The sequence below is a fragment of the Hipposideros armiger genome, unplaced genomic scaffold (genome assembly GCF_001890085.2).
Source record: "Hipposideros armiger isolate ML-2016 unplaced genomic scaffold, ASM189008v1 scaffold_235, whole genome shotgun sequence".
Lineage (NCBI taxonomy): Eukaryota > Metazoa > Chordata > Mammalia > Chiroptera > Hipposideridae > Hipposideros > Hipposideros armiger.
Window position 1 is genome coordinate 2,146,394 of NW_017731585.1, and position 18,552 is coordinate 2,164,945.

The following is an 18,552-nucleotide window of genomic DNA, read 5'->3' on the forward strand; positions in this document are numbered from 1 at the left end:
TTTTTACTCTAAAACATTCTGTTATTTTCCTCCTATGTGTTTTGGGTCACATACTGAACATGTATTTGTACTGTCTGGGGGCACTTTTAAGGTTTCCCTGATACATCAAATTGACAAGATGGTTCCCCTGAAAAAAAATTTATTGTTGCAATGTTAATATAAAATTCTCCCCCTGAGGGAGTGCTGGGGTCTGAAGTAGGTTCCTCTTCATTCTGGGGAGCACAGTAATGAAGCATCTTAGCACCCCTTCCTCTAGACTTGCAGGATTCTCTTCCTCCAGAATACCAGAGGTGCCAAAAAAATGTATACAAGTGGACACTGTGGTCAACGTTGCTCAAGCAGTAGTTTGCCATAATCAGATGGTCTGGATGTAATTGCATAAGTCAAAAGTGACTTGTATTCATCTTCTGTTATTGGTATATATTGAATATTACAATTTTAATACAGTTTTTCTGTCTTAAAACATGTATACATTTTTGGCACCCTCTGTATTAATTGCAAATCTTTAAGAAGATATTAATTAAAACCAAGATAAGCTGATAAACTGAATACCTTGGCTTTCAACATTTGTTTGAGAACTATCACCATTTCTGTCTTGGCTTTCCTGAAATAAAACCAGAGAAAAGAGAAATTAAGTCCTGAATACCACCTATATGCACCCCTTCATTGCACAGATTCACAAACACACACACCTGCATGTGAGTCCTTCAAATTACTCACATACTCAAGACTCAGATGCAAGAGGAGAAAAATGCTAAACCTTAAAGGACCACAATAAAATGCAAGTATTAATGTTTCTGAGTCAAAGGGGAAAAAACCCACAATCTTCCATTAAGTAGGGTTTACAGTAATTACCAAAGATGATGACAGAATGGGATTAGATAGTATCCTGGATGTCTGTGGTATGGGCCACCCTGGAGAGGAGATAAGGGACCAGAAACCTGGTTTCATAGCTCACCTTTGGCTTTGTCACCCACTCAGTATTCAGGCTACTTATCTTTCCTGCCTATTTTCTAGGAAATTTATTGAGGGAAAAATACTATGTACCATCAGATGTTTATTATAGACAATACATTAAAAATTCAGGTGTCTACTGAATAAATGAAATATAATTTTTTATTATGTTTTATAAAGAGCTTAACATAGATGTAAGATTCTGAGGTTGCAGACTAAAAGGAAACCCAACATTGTCTTGCATTTGTGTTTTGATGGGTGCCTTTTAGAATTTCTTAAATCAGGATTGTTCAATGAGGAAATGAAAAACTATTAACAGATGTTTTTCTATATCCACGACCAATCCCGCTGGTTCTCCATCCTTTAAAAGGCAAAAATGTAAGTTTGATGACACAGAGTTCAAGCTTCATTACAACAAACCCCCAGGGTCTGCCCAGATTCCATTGTTTGAGGATCCAGTATAGCTTCAATGTCATTTGGACTAAGTGGGTCACCGGCTCAAGCTTGCAGAAATAGCTGAGTTCAAGGTATTTCTATTGTAAAACGTGTTATGGGATTTGCTTGTGTAATAATGCCCATGGCAGTGTAGTCAGGACTGCTCCATGACAAATGATTTGTGTAAGCAGACAATGGCTATCGCATGGCTCTTTCCCAACACTGGCATCCAGATTATTCTACTGGACTTTTGTGGATGTCAGTGTGGTCTGGGTCACTGGTGTAGATATGAACCACTCACTCATTTATTCATTCATTCAGGCTGTAGTTACAGCATTCCTTCTGTTACCTGGGAGGGTTAGCGATTCTTTTCTTCTGTTAAACAGCATCAAGAATAAATTAGAGCACTCCTGCCTTTAGCTACATAGATTTTTTTCTCCTACCTGCCCTTGTCAAAGCTCTCCTGAAGCACACCAGGCAGAGTCCTGATGAAAACAACGTGAAATGGAACAGCTACATTTCCTACATCGAAGCATTGTTGTCTTGCTGCATCAAACTCTTACCTTGAGCCTTTGTGCGCTCAGGGCCTCCAGCGGAGAAAAGCGCCTGATGCGTTTCCTCATACGGGCGGGTCCTTCTCTCCAGTCCAGTTCCCACCGGGAACAAGGTGTGGCTTCTGCCATGTGGCCCCATAAGCCCAGCTCCCCAAAAAGCTGCTCCTGGATCCTGGCCCAGGCTTTGGCTGCCTTGATGTTACCACATCTCCACCTCTGGGAAGCAGAAGTACAGTGTCACTCCTGGACATTTTTCTCACGAGCCAGGCCCCAAAGCTCCAGGGGTGAACAGACCAAAGCCCCCATAATTGCCTGAGAAAAATAGCTCCGTATAGGCATCCCTGAGCACACTCAGAGAATGGAGTGTACTCTCTGGAGCCAAGACCTGGCCCAGAGAAGAAATCAGGTTCTTAGTTTTGAGACCATTTAGTCCAGGATGGGGGGAGAAAAAAACAAACCACACTTTGGAATTCAGAGGCACATGACTACTGGGTGTTGGGCAGAGAGCAACAGGTCCCAAAAGTCCTGATGTTAATCATCAGAGTGGACTGGGTTGCTATTCTATAAAATGGATACAGAATTTCACCAATACCCCACCCTTGAAAAATGAGGCTGGAAATACTTCTTCCAGTCGTCTGGACTGGCAGCGTGGCAGCAATTGGCAGATTAGCCAGCAGTGGGTTGATTTGAGCAAGTTACTCCTGTCACTGCTCCTCAGATTCTCCAAGGGTTAAATCAGAGGTTTGGCCTAGATACTGTCTAAGAGTCTTTCAAATCCTGATATCATATGATTCTACAATGTTCAAGGGTTCTAGAATGTTCGCAAAAGCTAAAACCTTTGATATGAATGAAAATAACCCCACCTATTATCTATGAAACCCTCATAGTTTGTGTATGTGGTACTTAACTATTATACCTTCCACTAGAATAAAACTCAAACCTTTTATAGAATACATCAACACCCCTAAACTGCTTTTGCATGCCACATTCAAGTTCTGAATACCACCTGTCAAGGAAACATTTCAATTCAGTTTGGGCAGTAGAATAAACTTTGCCTGCAGGGTGAACTTTTGCAATTAGGCAAATATTTGATGGTATTTTTCATAAATTTTAATTTTTCAGAAACTGAAAGGTGAAACAAGAAACACCGGTCTCATAAACTTCACATAAAAAGGAAAGAGGCTCATTATCATGCATTAAGCTCAGCCCCTCATCTACTGTATCTCATCTCATTCCTTCTACGCAGTGGCTGTATGAGTGAAAAACTTGTAAGCAATTTCTATTATCCTCATAAAGACACCAAGTCTAGGAGAGAAGCGACTTCTCCAAGGACCACCAGGTGACCAAGCTGATGTTTAAGCCCCATCTGTCTGACTCCAAAGTGTTTGCTTAAGCTGAGGGCTAGATTCCTTTCCTGGGGGCCTAGTATCATTTTATTAACTCATGGTTTCTGCCAGTATTACTTCAAAGACTGGCAAACTTAGCAAGTCTGAGCCATTTGCAATAGGTAAATCATTCTGTGAACTTGAAAATTCCCATGAAAATATAACAGAAAATATAGTGGCTAGCACAAGATCTTTGGCGTCAGATGAAACTGGGTTGTCATATTTCTGCTGTCCACTAGCTGTTTAATCTGAAGGAGCTTCAGCTTACTCATCCACCAAATCTGGTTAATAATATTATCAGAATAATAAAACCATGGGTTTATGTAAGGATTAAATGAGGCAATATTTTCAAGAGTTTTATATGGTGCCTTACCCAGCTTATGCAGTTAGTATTATTGTGAATAAAACCAATCCTATTTCAAAACAAGATTATTTTGTTTCTCCACAGTTTTTAAATTCATATCCAATACTCCAATTGGTCAATAAGGAGCTCCAGAAAAAATAATGACTGTCTAAAGCCTTTTACAGGTATTTGGTTATATAAAATGAACACTTTTTGGGGAAAATATTTCAGCTCCCTAGAAATGTTTGCTGTGTTTCCAGTAACATACTGAGCTTTATAGAGGATGAACAATCCCATGCTATTGGCTTGTCCATCCTGGGCTTCAAATTAGTGTTGTAAGAGCATCTTCCACCCCAATGCTCCAGTCAGACAATGGTGGTGCATGGCTGCCTGAGTCTTCATCACAGGGCAAGTGGGTTGTCTTGAATATCTGCAGCCACACAGATGTGTGTCAGTGGTGAAACCCCTCAGAGAGGAATAATTGTTACTCCATGAAAGAAAGCTACATGTAGTCCCAAAACAGAGGACATGAGACAACTAAATAGCAAAAGCTCTGAGTCTCCACACCTTCAAGATTCTCTGTCATATCCATGTTTATTCACAATATAAGGTCCTCTTTCAGCTCAAATGCCACCCCAGAGACTCAGAAGCAGGGGTTCTGGTATGTTAGAGGCAGCTATGATTTGCAGCTGAATGGAAACTCCTGGATAACATCACTGAGATTTTCCTCTGGGCAACCTTCCCTACTTTCAGTCTCTGGTGCTTTGGTGGGGCTGAGTCCAACCCTGGCTTCAGAGTTGCGCATGTCACCCAAGTCTGGGGAATCTGAGTGATGGTGAATGGTTATAAGATGGATTGGTGATCATCATTCCCCAGGGTTGGCACTGGTGCTCTCTGGAGCCCATCCAGAGTGGACAGTGCAGAGGTGGATGTAAAGATACACATTCAGGGCCAACCACCCCAGTCCCAGGACATCTTTATGTGCATCAGGAGAAGTGCCCTCTCAGGCAGATACAACCTACAGGCTGGCAGCTCAACATGGAGACAGTGCCTTTGTCCAACTTAGAAATGTTCCCCATCCTTTGCATGAGTCCTGCCTTGTTCTAGGAAGTACAGCCTGAGGAGCAGAACATGAATTCCTTCCAGCCTCACTTGCTCTCTCATCCTTGTGCTCTGGTGCCTCAAAGCTCAAACATATTAGTAACCTCATACATTGTGTATGTTTATGAGAGAGAGAGAGAGAGAGAGAGAGAGAGAGAGAGAGAGAGAGAGAGAGAGAGAGAGACTGTGTCTGTGTATGTGTAAGAGAGAGAGGAGACAGATTCCTTAGAGCAGAGTTTGAACATCTAGATCTAACTCTTCCTGAAGCCTACTCTGCCCGTGGATTTTTCAATAGCACAAAACATTTCATTTGTTGCCTAAGCCAGTTTGAGTTGAGATTCTGATACTTGCATCTGAAGAGCTGTGGCAGACCTTAATGGACATACAAACACTGAGCGAGAAATGGCATTGGCCTGTTGGCCTCTGCAGGGCCCAGAAGAGAGATAAAACAGTGCCCTTCACATTCTAAAAGAAAGACCATTTCTGAGGTGCTGGGCATCTAGCAAAGAGATTTAACCAGTAAAGATGTGATGTTTTTAAAACAGCATTGGCAGAAAGAGGCATTTCTGTAAATTACGAAGAGGACTTGATGTAAGAGCAGGATGGCCAGGGTATATAACAGAGTAGAACCAGAGTTCTGGACCACAGAGAAGAGAACAAACGTAATTTGGAAAAAGCAAAGGGGAACCTGGGCAGGCCAAGGTGCAGGCCGCTGTTTTCGCCAGTACTGCTACAGTGATGAGAAATTTGGGAGATGAAATATCAGAATTGCCCAGTTTGCTGGTGACACAGTGATGGGACATAATGATGTTTAGGTTAACTGCCAGGGCACTGGGGCATAATCATGTTATCTTATCATGCTGTGGGATCCTGCCATCCCCAGCAACTTCTTAGCTGTGTGTAAAATGCCAAGTTAAAGCAGTCTTACATGGCCAATGACTGAGAGCCCTAGGGCTGGGGCCCTTGAATCTCATTTTTGCCACCCTCTTGGGAGGACTTCATTCAGTGCACATGGGAGAAGCGGTCCTTGAAGAATGTGGCAGGCTTCACAAGCCTGATTTCTTCCCAGAATTTAAACTTGACTTTTCTGAAAGTGGAGGGGGACCTGCACTGGGAAAGTTTATTGCCCCTTAAAAAACAGGGTGATTGCTCCAGACCCCATTATCTCTGGCAGACAGTGATTACCTCTGCATTCCTTTAAACATTGAAACAATCTATCTTAAATATTTAAACACTTGGAAAGTATCCTATGGATTAGCCTCAGAATGCTGATTTTCTCAAATATGCTTTAATCAACATTAAAACTCTGTACAACTTTCTCAAGTGCTCTCTGAACCCCAGTCAGGCCAGCAGCTAAAAATGAGCCAGGCCACCTTCTAGAAGGCTGAATCTTTTCTTTCTGGGCTCAGAGCTTCTGCTGAGGCTCTGTCCTTCCCACATGAAGTTCCCACCCCCAAAACTCCTCTCCCACCCCTGCCATGTCTGATAAACTGCTTCTTCGTAAGATAGCCTGGGAGCATGTTGCTAGACTGTGTGTTTCTGGGATGCAGGCTGCATGGATCACAAACCCTTACTCCTGAGGCATTTTATGGACTCCCAAATGAACTCAGATGGAGGGGATAAGACCAGGTTCTGTGGTTTAAGTTGATCAGAGCCTGTTTTGCTTTCCCTGCCCTAGTGTACCACTGTTTTCACCATTCCTTGACACCTCACCCTACCTCAATACAGTTAATGGTTTCATATATCCCACTGTTCCTCTCCTCATAGTAGAGCATCAAAGTATTGGCCTCATCACCCTGTGTATGGTTTATCTTGGTCTGTCTACTGAGTTTTAAGATCCTGCAAGGCCAAGCAGTGCCATTATAGTCTCTGACTTTCCTAATTCCTGGCACAGACCTTGGAACAGAGAAATTATAAAGTAAATAATATAATTAGTAAGGTTCAAATACTATATGCTGTGTTCCATTATTAGCAATCATGGTTTCTTAAGTTTTGTTTACAACAAAACCAACAAAAGATAACTTCTTAGCCATTCTATAACCATATATGGGACATTTATTCCCTGCCAGCCACTGTCTAGGCAATTTATGCTTATTCTTTAACCTTCATTGTTCAGAGGTATTATCCTGCCTTAAAGACCGGGACTCTGATGCTCAGACTGCAGGCCTAGGAAGGGGCAGACCTAAGATTCAAACAGAGATCTCACTGGCACGACAGCCAGTGCTCTTTACCTAGAATGCACACAAATCGTGCTAGAGAGGTGTTTTAAATATTTAAACCTGCCCTCATCAGTGGCAACCTATTGCACTGAGGATAAAATGCAAAAGCCCTAATGTGGTGACAAGCCCTGCCTGCTCCAGCCCTGCCTCATCTTCACCCTCGTCCCTTCCCAGCTTATTCAGTCACTTCTTCTTCCAGTTAATTGATGACACCCAGCCCTTTGCTGACTCAGGACCTTCACACGTGCCCTCCCCTGAGCTGAAAACACTTCCTCAAAGTATGTTAGCCCATATTCCTCCTTCTTCAGATTTCAACTTTAATGTCACTTCCTTAGAGAGGACCTCCCATCTGCCCAGATTAAATTATTTCCCTTGTTATAATTTCTCTTTGTACCTATATTTCCCATGTCTATTTCTCATTGCAAGTTATAATGATCTATTTATCTGTGCAGTTATTCAACGTATGTTTTTCCTTTACGGTGATGCGACCTGAGAATGAAGTGCATGTCTGCTGTGTTTACAGTTGTGTCCCTAGCTCCTAGCAAATGCCTGAGACACCCTGAGGAGATGAGTGGAGGGACACATTGCTAACCTCCTCAGTTGCTTCCAGGGGGATTCAGACCCCACTGCACAGGCCATGCAAGTGGGACTGAGTCATTGATGACTAATTACTGACGTAAGCAGTCTATGACTTAACCCAAAGGCCCTTCTGATTCTTTCTTTCAGAGTCAAGGTAGATTTTAGTCTACTGTGTAGAGACAGAAACTGTTTTGTTTCTTTACCTGTACATGATCTTTGTATAAAGATGCATAGAGCTCCTGTCCTCTTCTTCGGTAGTTCTCAATACATGACACAAAATCCTAGAGAAGAGAGAAAACAAGTCACAGTTAATGATAGTTGTGATTTTATAGGAACTTCTCTACTCTGACCAATTACCAAGAGAAATAACACTTACAGGATTTGTTGGTCAAATCAGTCACGACCTCATGAGTAAAGACTTCACCTATACTGATATATTCACATGCAGACATACATGTTTGTGGGTTACTTCCACTTCCAGCTATCATGAGCCAGCTTGTAGCAGATAAATCTTCCTCCCAAGAAAAACTAGAAAGCCTAAATTTGAACAGTCTTCTTTAAGACAACAGTGAGTTATGAAGAGAGCCAAGATCTTGGAAAAAAAGAAAACTCACTGAGATGTGCCCAATGCTCAATATCTGTGTTTCGTTTATTTTCCCTTGAGATATTTCCAAGTTTGCAAGTAGCACAAGAGGCTGAGAAGCTAAACAGGAAATTGTGGCTAAGAAGCAGAGAAGCTTAGCAGAGCTTTTGGAGGTTTCAGGTGGCTAAGGAGACAAAAATTGGAGTTCAGGCTTACCAAGTCATCCAGAACATAAGGGACCAGGAGCCCAGAAATAGGACAATAAAGAGAAATAAGGCCAGCTTTCTGCACTGATGTTCCCCTTTAATCAGTTGTCAATTCATAAACAGTGTAGGGCTGAGAGGCTGAGAAGTAAAGCTTCTAGCAACCTTGGTTTGTAGAAACCAACAGGAATTAGGCTTTAAAGTGGGATCTCTGAAGGGCTACAGCATTGGGATTAGGGTAGACTGGAAACAATCAGGTGTATGAATACATTATGGTGATTACTGCTACTGTAAATACATGTCAAAAGATAAAATGAGTCCTCTCTGAAGGAGGATCATCTAAGCCTCTAATTCAGGGTTTCCATACCAAATGTTCGGCAGTCAAGCAGAAATTACTAGATGTGCCCATGAAAAGGACCAATAGAAAAATAAACAATAAAAACATACCCACATGTATCCAGATATTAGTTATCAGACAAGGACCTTAAAATAATGCAAGTTACTTGGTATAAAAATGCAACATGAAGAATTTTGCAAGAGACATGGAATCTTTGAAAAATTACCAAATAAAAATTATAAATCTGTAAAAAAAATTTAATTGAAATGAGAAACTTTATGGGTGAGTTTAAGAACAAGGTAAACACAACTGAACAGAGGATGAATGAACTTGAATAAATATTCTTGCTAAGGTTTAATGAGATAAAGTATGGAAAATATTAAAAAGATGGAGAGAATTAGATTCATGTATAATATGGAGAAAGCATCTAGCATATGTGGAATTGAAGTCTCAAAAGGGGAGGAAAGAATGAATGAATCAGAAGCAATATGAAAAATTAATGAGAATTTTCTGAAATGGATGAAAGGCATCAGCCACAGATTTGACAGATTTTGCAAACCTAAAACAAGGAAAATACTAAGAAAATCATATAAAGCCCAACATAGTAAAACTGTAAAAGCAAAAGACAAAGAAAAAAATGCAGAGAAAAAGTCATATTATCTTTAAGGAAGGAACAATAAGAAAGGTAGAGGCCAGAAGACAGTGAAACATTTTCATGTCCTGAAAGAAAATAACTGTCAAACTCAAATTCTCCACCCACTGAAAACATCCTTCAAAAATAAAACAAACTAAAACGTTTTCAGGTGAATAACACTGAGAGAATGTATCACCAGCAGAACTGCACTAAATAAAACAATAAATATCTAAATAAATATTGGCTGTTGGAAAATAATAATAATAACAACAACATCTACTTTTGGGATTTGACAAAAATGAAAAATTAAAATACTTGAAGAAAAGATGAATGTGGGGCAGCAGTTAGCTCAGTTGGTTAGAGCGTGTGCTCTGAACAGCTTGCCATTTTGATTCCCACATGGGCCAGTGAGCTGCGCCCTCCACATTAGATTAAAGAAAACGGCTTGAGCTGAGCTGCCGCTGAGCTGTCGGTGGGTGGCCGGATGGCTCACTTGGTTAGAGGACGTTCTCTTAACAACAAGGTTGTGGGTTTGATTTCCACATGGGATAGTGGGCTGCGCCCCCTGCAACTAGTTGAAAACAGCCACTAGGGTTGGGAGCTGAGCTGTGCCCTCCACAACTAGATTGAAGGACAATCACTTGACTTGGAGCTGATGGGTCCTGGAAAAAACACACTGTTACCCAATTAAAAAAAAAGAGAGAGAGATGAATGTGATAAATGAAAAAAGTATTCTAAGTTACTTTAATTAAAAATTTGTCAAAAGGAGCTAATTTACATTAGACTCTAATAAAGCAAGTGTGCATGTTGTAATTCCTAGAATAGTCACCAAAAACATAATAAAAAAATGTGACATTCAGCTAATAAAATGGAAGGAGAATAATTTAAAATAGTTGGTAATATGTTGAAAGAGGGGGAAAAAAACCGAAAGACAGATATTACAAATGGAAAATAAACATTAAAATGGATTTAAACTAAAAATATCATTAATTACATTAAATGTAAGTAGACTATTCTCCAAATAACAGATAAACAGAGTCACACTGGATCAAAAAGCAAAACCTAAGTAAATTCTGCATACAAGAAACACACCATGAAAATGAGGATACAGAAAGTTGAAAGTAAAAGGCTGAAAAAAGATAAACTCTACAAACACTAACCAAAAGAAATCAGCTAAAGCTATACAAATCTCTCGTAAAGTAGATTTAAGGCAAGAACTGTTATTCGCCACAATGAAGGATGTTTCATCATAATAAAAGAGTCAATACACCAGGAAAGAATAAGTTCTAAATGTGAAACATCTAGAAACTTAGCTTCAAAATATATAATATATAAAATAACAGAACTAAAAGGAGAAACAAACACATTTACAATCATAAAGGAAGATGTTAACTCATAACTCAGTAACTGAATAGAATAAACTGACAAGAAAGACAGAGATATACAATATTTAAAGAACATAATAAGCAAACTTGACCTAATCAAATGTAAAAAATACAGAACGATAAAAAATTGTAAGATATACAAATAAACTCACTACTAAAATCTACCACGTGATGAAACATGAAGCAAGTTTAAGAAATTTTAAATGAGTAAAATTATACACAATATTATTTTTCTGAACATAGTGGAATGAAGCTATAGATAAATATTAAAAAGAAAATCCCAAAATATTTAGAAATTAAGTAATAATATTCTAAGTAACCCATGGGTCAAAGAAGAAATCAAAATGAAAATTAAAATCTACTTGAAATTTACTAAGAAGGTAGATCTTAAGTGGTCTCATTACAAAAAAAAAATAACTATGTGAGACGATAGATATGTTAATTACCTTGATTGGGGAGATTATTTCACAATGTATATATGCATCAAAACATTAAGTTGTGCATCTTAAATATATACAATTTTGCCACAGTACAAATAATGTTTTTAAAATTTAAATTATAAAAAATTAAATGAAGTAATTTTAAAGTGTTTGTATCATAGAGCCTCTCATTAAAAAAAAAAGAGTGAAGTTCTCAAATCAATAATCTAAGCTCTCAGTCACGAAATTAGAAAAAAAAGACAAAAATTAACCCAAAGCAAGCAGAAGGGAGGAAATAATAAAGAGCAGAAATCAATGAAATTTAAAACAGAAAAACATAGAAAACTGAAACAAAAGCTGGTTCTTTGAAAAGACTAATAAAATTTATAAACCTATAGAAACACTGACTAAGATAAAAAGAGGTGACACCAATTGCCAATATCAATAATGAAAGAGAGGCACTCACTAGAGACCCTGCAGACATCAAAAAGATAACAAGGAAATAGTACAAACAACTGTACATACATAAATGTGACAACTTGGATAAAATGGAAAAATTATTTGCATAACACAAATTGCCACAACTCACACAATGTGAAATAGATCATTAGAATAGCCTATCACTGTTAAGAAAATTGAATTAATAATTTATTACTTTTTTATTTTTCAATCACCGTTGACATATAATATTATATTAGTTTTAGGTATATAACATGATGATTAGACAATTGTATAATTTATGAAAGTTTACCCAAATAATTCTAGTACCAATCTTACACCATACATAGTTATTGCAATATTACTGATGATACAGTATTTTACATCCTTATGCTGTATTTTATATCCCCATGACTGTTTTTATAAATGGCAATTTGTACATCTTAATCCCTTCCCCTTTTTATCCATCCCCCCAACCTCCCTCCCATTTGACAGCCATCAAAATGTTCTCTGTATCTATGAGTTTGTTTCTGTTTCTTTGTTGTTGTTGTTTGTTTGTCTATTTTGTTTTTTTAGATTCCACATATAAGTGAAATCATATGGTATTTGTCTTTTTCTCTCTGACATTTTTCACTAAACATAATACACTCTAGGTCCATCTATGTTGTCACAAATGGCAAGATTTCATTCTTTTTTTATGGCTGAATAATATTCAATTTTACACACACATTTATATATATCCTCTTCTTTATTCATCTACTGATGGATTATTAATAGGTTAAATAACCTATTTAAAAAATAAAATTATGTGATCATATAAATTGAGGCAGAATAATATTTGACAAAAAGCAACACTCATTCATTATAACTCTCAGGAAAATAGGAATACAGGGGAACTACCTCAACTTGATAAAGAGCATCTGCAAAAATCCTAAAGCTGACACTATATTTAATGTGAAACAATGAATGCATTCTAAGGTTGGGAAAAAAGTGAGGATGTCTGCTTTTCATGGCTCCCACTCAACAAAGGGCTCAAAGGTCTTAGGTTTTACACCAAAAGCATGATTCATAAAAGGAAAAACTAGTGACTTGGATCTCATCAACATTAAAAAATTTTGTTCTGCAAAAACCCATATCAAGGGGATATAATGACAAGCTACAATCTGGGAAAATATTTGTCAGGCACATATCCATCAAAGGACTAGTATCTAGAATAATATATGAAGAACTCATAAAACTCAGCAGTAAAAAAAACAACCATTAGAATATGTACAGAAGACATGAATAGACATTTCACTAAAGGAAATACATAGATGGCAACAAAGCATGTGAAAATATGTTCTACATCATTATCCATTAGGAAAATAAAAATGAAAATCACAAAATATCACTTTGCACACATCTGAACGGCTAAAATTAAAAAGTGACAACACCAAATGCTGGTGACGATACAGAGAAACTGGATCACTCACATTGCTGGTGGGAATGTATGATACAGTCACTCTGGAAAACAGGTCAACAGTGTTTTTAAAAATCTGTGTAATTACCATAGGATCCAGCAGTTGTAACCCTGGGAATTTATCCCAGTGAAATTAAAATTATATTCACACAGAAACCTGTACACAAATGTTTATAGAAGCTTTACTCATAATAGACAACAACTGCAAAGTACCCAGATGTCCTTGAACAGGTGAATGGTTAAACACACTGTGTTACATCCGTACCATGGAATACTTCTCAACAATGAGAAAGAAGGAGCTATCGATACATGCAACAACCTGGCTTAATTGCACAGAATTATGCTGAGTGAGAAAAGAGAATTGGAAAAGGTCACACACTCTATGATTCCATTTAAATAATATTTTTAGAGTAACAAAATTATAGAAATGAAAAAGGGATTAATGGTCGTGAGTAGGGAAATGGGAATGGCTATAACAGGGTGACATAAGTGATCCTTGTAGTGATGAAATGTTCCTGGTTGTGATAATGTACTACAGTTTAACAAGATGATACCACTGGGGAAAACTGAGTAAAGGGTACAGGGGATCTTGCTGTATTATTTCTTACAACTGAACTTGAATCTACAATTCTCAAAATAAAATGTTTAAGTTTTTGAAAGTCATTGAGGTCTTCATCTTTACCATTAAAAAAATGGTACCCACATCCAGAAAATACAAATAACTACTATAAATCAATAAGAAAAAAACCAGAAACATTCAATAGAATTTTATTAGAAGAAAAAATTGAATAGGTACTTCATAAAAAAGGATATCCCAATGGCAATATACATATGAGAGGGTGGCCAAGTTAAAACCACAATACGAATATCTAAAATTCAAATAGGCTAATAATGTCATGTTTTGATTATGATTTGAAGCAAATGGAACTCTCTTATGCTGTTAAATTGCTACAACCATTTTGGAATATTGTTCAGTAGTGTCCTAAAAGGTAATTCATGCATACCCAAAGATCCAGCAATTTCATTCCTAGAAAAAAAAATTCATATGTGTGTCTCAAAAGACATGTGGGAGAATGTTCAGAACACCGGTGTTTGAAGTAGTCCCAAACTGGGAACCATGCAAAATGTCCATCAGTAATTAACTGGATAAATAAATTATGATATATTGACATATTAAATGCTCTAAGTAATGGTTTTTAAAGTGTGGTTCCATGAATCCCTAGGGGTTCCTGAGACCCCAATCAGGGGATCCATGAAGTCAAAACTATATATTTTTTAATACTAGGACACCTTTGTCTTTTTCTGTGTTGACATTTGCATTCATGGTCCAAAAACAACAGGGATTAAAACTAGTGTTATTGTCCAAATCAAAGAGTTTGTGCCAACTGTACAATAATCATTGTATGTATTCCTCACCACAAGGAACTAATAGGGAAAAAAAATCGTCACTGAAGAATGAAACAGTACTCTCGTTGTTAAAATGGCAGCAGTGAGGAGGGCTCCCTGAGTTCTCCCCTGGAAATCGCCGCAATTTGAAATGCTGTGACTCTTCAAAAGAACTGCTACTGGTCACACACAGCAGCTAAGAGACGTGCTCACTGATTACAGGAAGGTGGGCAGACCGGGCGAGCGGGGAAAGAGAGAGGCAAGACATGTGGAGACGCAGCCCCCACCTGCAGATGCAGAGATGCAGGACCCCAGGAGGCAGAGTGGAGAGTGTAGCAGGACAGGGTGGGCTCAGTCCCTGCGCCCCTGCGGTCCCTCCCGGAGCGCAGCAGGAGCTGGGCTGGAGCATCTGAGGCAGAAACCTCAGCTCAAAATGGTGGTGGGACTTTTTTTGTCATTGTTTTTGTTTTTCCTTTTTTCTCAGACAGAAAGCAAAAAACAATTCCATAGATAGGAACCAACCCCCACTCTCCCTCAGAAACCTTGGCCCTGCCATGCCAGAGTCTTAAGCTGAGCCCTGAAGGAGGAGGGTTAGATTACAGAGGTGCTCCTACTCCCAGGGGGTTGAGAAACCCGGCATAAGGAGAGTCTGCAGAGTGTGAGCCTACCTACCCCGCCCCCACCTCTCTTGCATAGCTTGGGAGGCAGGGCAACCTCAGCTACTCAGTCACTGGCAGCCCCCCTTCCCCAAGGTGGCTTTTAGCAGCCCGGAAATCTCATACCCACCACAGCCTCCAGTGGAAAGAGGGCCAGAAGACGCATGTGGAGCCTCTTTGGCTGCACAGCACTCAGCGTACTTCAGGGCAGGCGAGAACAGAAACGGCACTGACTTTGTAAAAACTACCAATCACACCTCATAATCCCACTCATCTACAATAGACCTGCATTACCAGGGTCATTCTAGGTGACAGGTGGCCGGCTCTGCCCCCACAAGACACAGAGGAGTTTTTGTATAGCAGAGAACAGAGAGAGCTTGGTGGACTTTAGCCAAGACTGATACTGGTTGTTCTTTTTGTTTGTTTATTTGGTTTCTTTTGGCATCTTTTTTGTTGTTGTTGTTTTGGGTTTTTTGAGTGTTTTGGGAGGCTTTTTTTGGTTGCTTGTTTTGATTGTTTTTGTTTATTTCTATTTCATTATTATCATTTTTAGTTTTTAATATAGGCATATATATAGGTGAATATATGTGGATATATATATTTTTTTCTCATTCTTTCCTACTTTCTTTTCTACCTTCTCTCTCCTTTTCTTCTTTCCTTTCACTGCTCTACTTTTCCTCCCTCCTTCCATTTTTTTGCAATTTTTTGAGTGTTGGTATTTTGTCTCTCATGTTTATTCTATTATTTATTTTATTTTATTTTGTTTTGTTTTTTGTTCTTTGGTTTTTTGTTGTTTTGTTGTTGTTTGTTTGTTTCTTCTTTTGTATGGTTGATATTTCTGTACATGTTGAGGGTAGGTTGTTGGTTGTTTTTTACGTGTGAGAGTATCTAGTTTCTTTGGTAGCTATTGTGGATGCGCTTGTTGATCTGTTTTGGCTTAAATCACTGGGCAGTAGGGCTTAGCCAAAGAGGCACAGGAATCATCACAGCCAGAGGCCAACTGTAGATAAAACCAGAGCATTACAGGGTTTGACATATAAGAGTCACACCTAAAGGGAAATTGCTACAGGCACAAGAGCCCATAAGGGCCAAGCCTCATCAGAGGGGTCAACCCTCACACAGGAGCTCATAAACTGTGGACACAGCTCATCCTCACAGCTAGTCAGCTTGGGAGTCAATCCCACCTACTGAAAAGCCAAAAGCAATCAAAGCTCAACTTAAATGGGAGAAGACACACAACCCAAGGAACACCTCTGGTACACATGCACAGAACAGGGAGACTGAGTAATTCAAATATAAAGGACACATACCACATAAGTCCACCCAGAAAAAACCGAGAGACCTAAGGGATCTACCTATTACATCAAAGCAAGCACAAAGAGTAAGCCAGAATGGGGAAACAAAGAAACACATCCCAAATAAAAGAACAGAAGGAATCTCCTGAATCAGTGGAACTAAAGGAAATAGAGGTAAACAACCAATTGAAGACAGAGTTCAGAACACTGATTACTAGAATGTTCAAGGAAATTAATGAGAATATAAAGAAGGGTAGAGAAATCATGAAAAACAACCAGCTAGAACTAAACAATACAATTACTGAATTAAATAACAAACTTGATGGAATTACTAGCAGATTGGATGAAGCTGAAGATCCAATCAGTGATTTAGAAGATAAGATAGCAGAGATCACCCAAGCAAAAGAACAAAAAGAAAGAAGAATAAAAAGCATTGAAAATAGTTTAAGAGAGCTGGGCGATAACATCAAGCGCAACAATATGCGCATCATACAAATACCAGAAGGAGAAGAGAGGGAACAATGGGTCAAGAACATATTTAAAATAACAATGTCTGAAAACTTCCCTAACCTGGCAAAGGAAATTGACATATAAGCCCAGAAAGTGTAGAGAGCTCGAACCAAGATGATCCCAAACAGGCCCACACCAAGACACATTATAGTGAAAATGGCAAGGGTGAAAGACAAAGACAGAATCCTAAAAGCAGCAAGGGACAGGCAGCAAGTTACTTACAAGGGCATCCCCATAAGAATATCAACCACTTTTCTACAGAAACTTGACAGACGGGAAGGGAGTGGCAGGAGGTTTTCAAAGTGATGAAAAACAAAGGCCTACAACCTAGATTGCTTTATCTAGCAAGGTTATCATTTAAAATTGAAGGAGAGATAAAGAGCTTCCCAGAAAAGAATAAGCTAAAGGAATTCATTACCACCAAGCCAGCATTACAGGAAATGTTAAAAGGGCTTCTTTAAGCAGAAGAAAGAGAAAAACAACCTAACTGAGGAAGACCAGGAGCACAAATAACAAAATGGTGATAACTATGCACCTATCAATAATCACATTAAATGTAAGCAGTATAAATGCTCCAATCAAAAGACATAGGGTGGCTGAATGGATAAGAAAGCAAGACTCTTGCATATGCTGTATACAAGAGACACACCTCAGATCCAAAGATACATACAAGCTGAAAGTAAAGGAAGGGATGGAGTAAAATATTTCATGCAAATGGAACTGAGAAAAAAGCTGGAGTAGCGATACTTATATCAGATAAAATGGACTTTAATTGAAGAATATAATAAAGGACAATGAAGGGCACTTCATAATAATAAAGGGATCGATCCAACAAGAGGACATATCCTAGTAAATATCTATGCACCCAACATAAGAGCTCCTAAATATATAAAACAGATTTTGACAGACATAAAGACAGAGATAAACAGAGATAGTCCCCTAAACTATTGTAGTAGGGGACTTCAATGCCCAGTTGTCACCAATGGACAGATCCTCCAGACAAAAAATCAATGTGGAAATAGCAACCTTAAATGACACATTAGACCAGCTGGATTTAATAGATATTTTCAGAGCATTTCATCCCAAAGCAACAGAATATACATTCTTCTCAAGTGCACATGGAACATTTTCCAAGATAGACTACATGTTAGGCCACAAGACATCTCAATAAATTTAAGAAGATTGAAATCATACCAAGCGTCTTCTCCAACCACAATGCTATGAAACTAGAAATCAATTACAAGAAGATATTTGGAAAGCACATAAATACATGGAGGCTGAATAACGTGCTACTAAATAGCGACTGGGTAAAAAATGGGATCAAGGAGGAAATCAAAAGATACCTCAAGACAAATGAAAATGAAAACACCACGACCCAAAATCTGTGGGATGCAGCGAAAGCAGTCCTAAGAGGAAGTTCATAGCGGTGCAGGCCTACCTAAAGAAGCAAAAAAACCCTCAGATCAACAGGTTATCCTTACACCTCAGGGAACTGGAAAAAGAACAGCAAAATAAACCCAAAGGGAGTACAAGGAAGGAAATAATAAAGATCAGAACGGAAATAAATGAAATAGAGATGAGAAAAACAATACAAAAGATCAACAAAACCAAGAACTGGTTTTTTGAGAAGATAAACAAAATTGACAAACCTCTAGCCAGACTCATCAAAAAAAAAAA

General features: G+C 38.6%; 1 protein-coding gene across 3 annotated transcripts in view; it reads right to left on the reverse strand.

The window, feature by feature from the left end:
- The window catches only part of WDFY4 (WDFY family member 4), a 323,059-nt gene that overhangs the window by 99,727 nt on the left and 204,780 nt on the right, over positions 1-18,552 (reverse strand). For all 3 annotated transcript variants that reach the window (XM_019655081.1, XM_019655082.1, XM_019655080.1), the window contains exons 40-42: positions 7,774-7,851; positions 1,953-2,159; positions 553-604 (exon numbers count right to left, since the gene is read on the reverse strand). In XM_019655081.1, the coding sequence (XP_019510626.1) occupies positions 553-604; positions 1,953-2,159; positions 7,774-7,851 (337 nt within the window). The remainder of the gene's footprint in view (positions 1-552; positions 605-1,952; positions 2,160-7,773; positions 7,852-18,552) is intronic.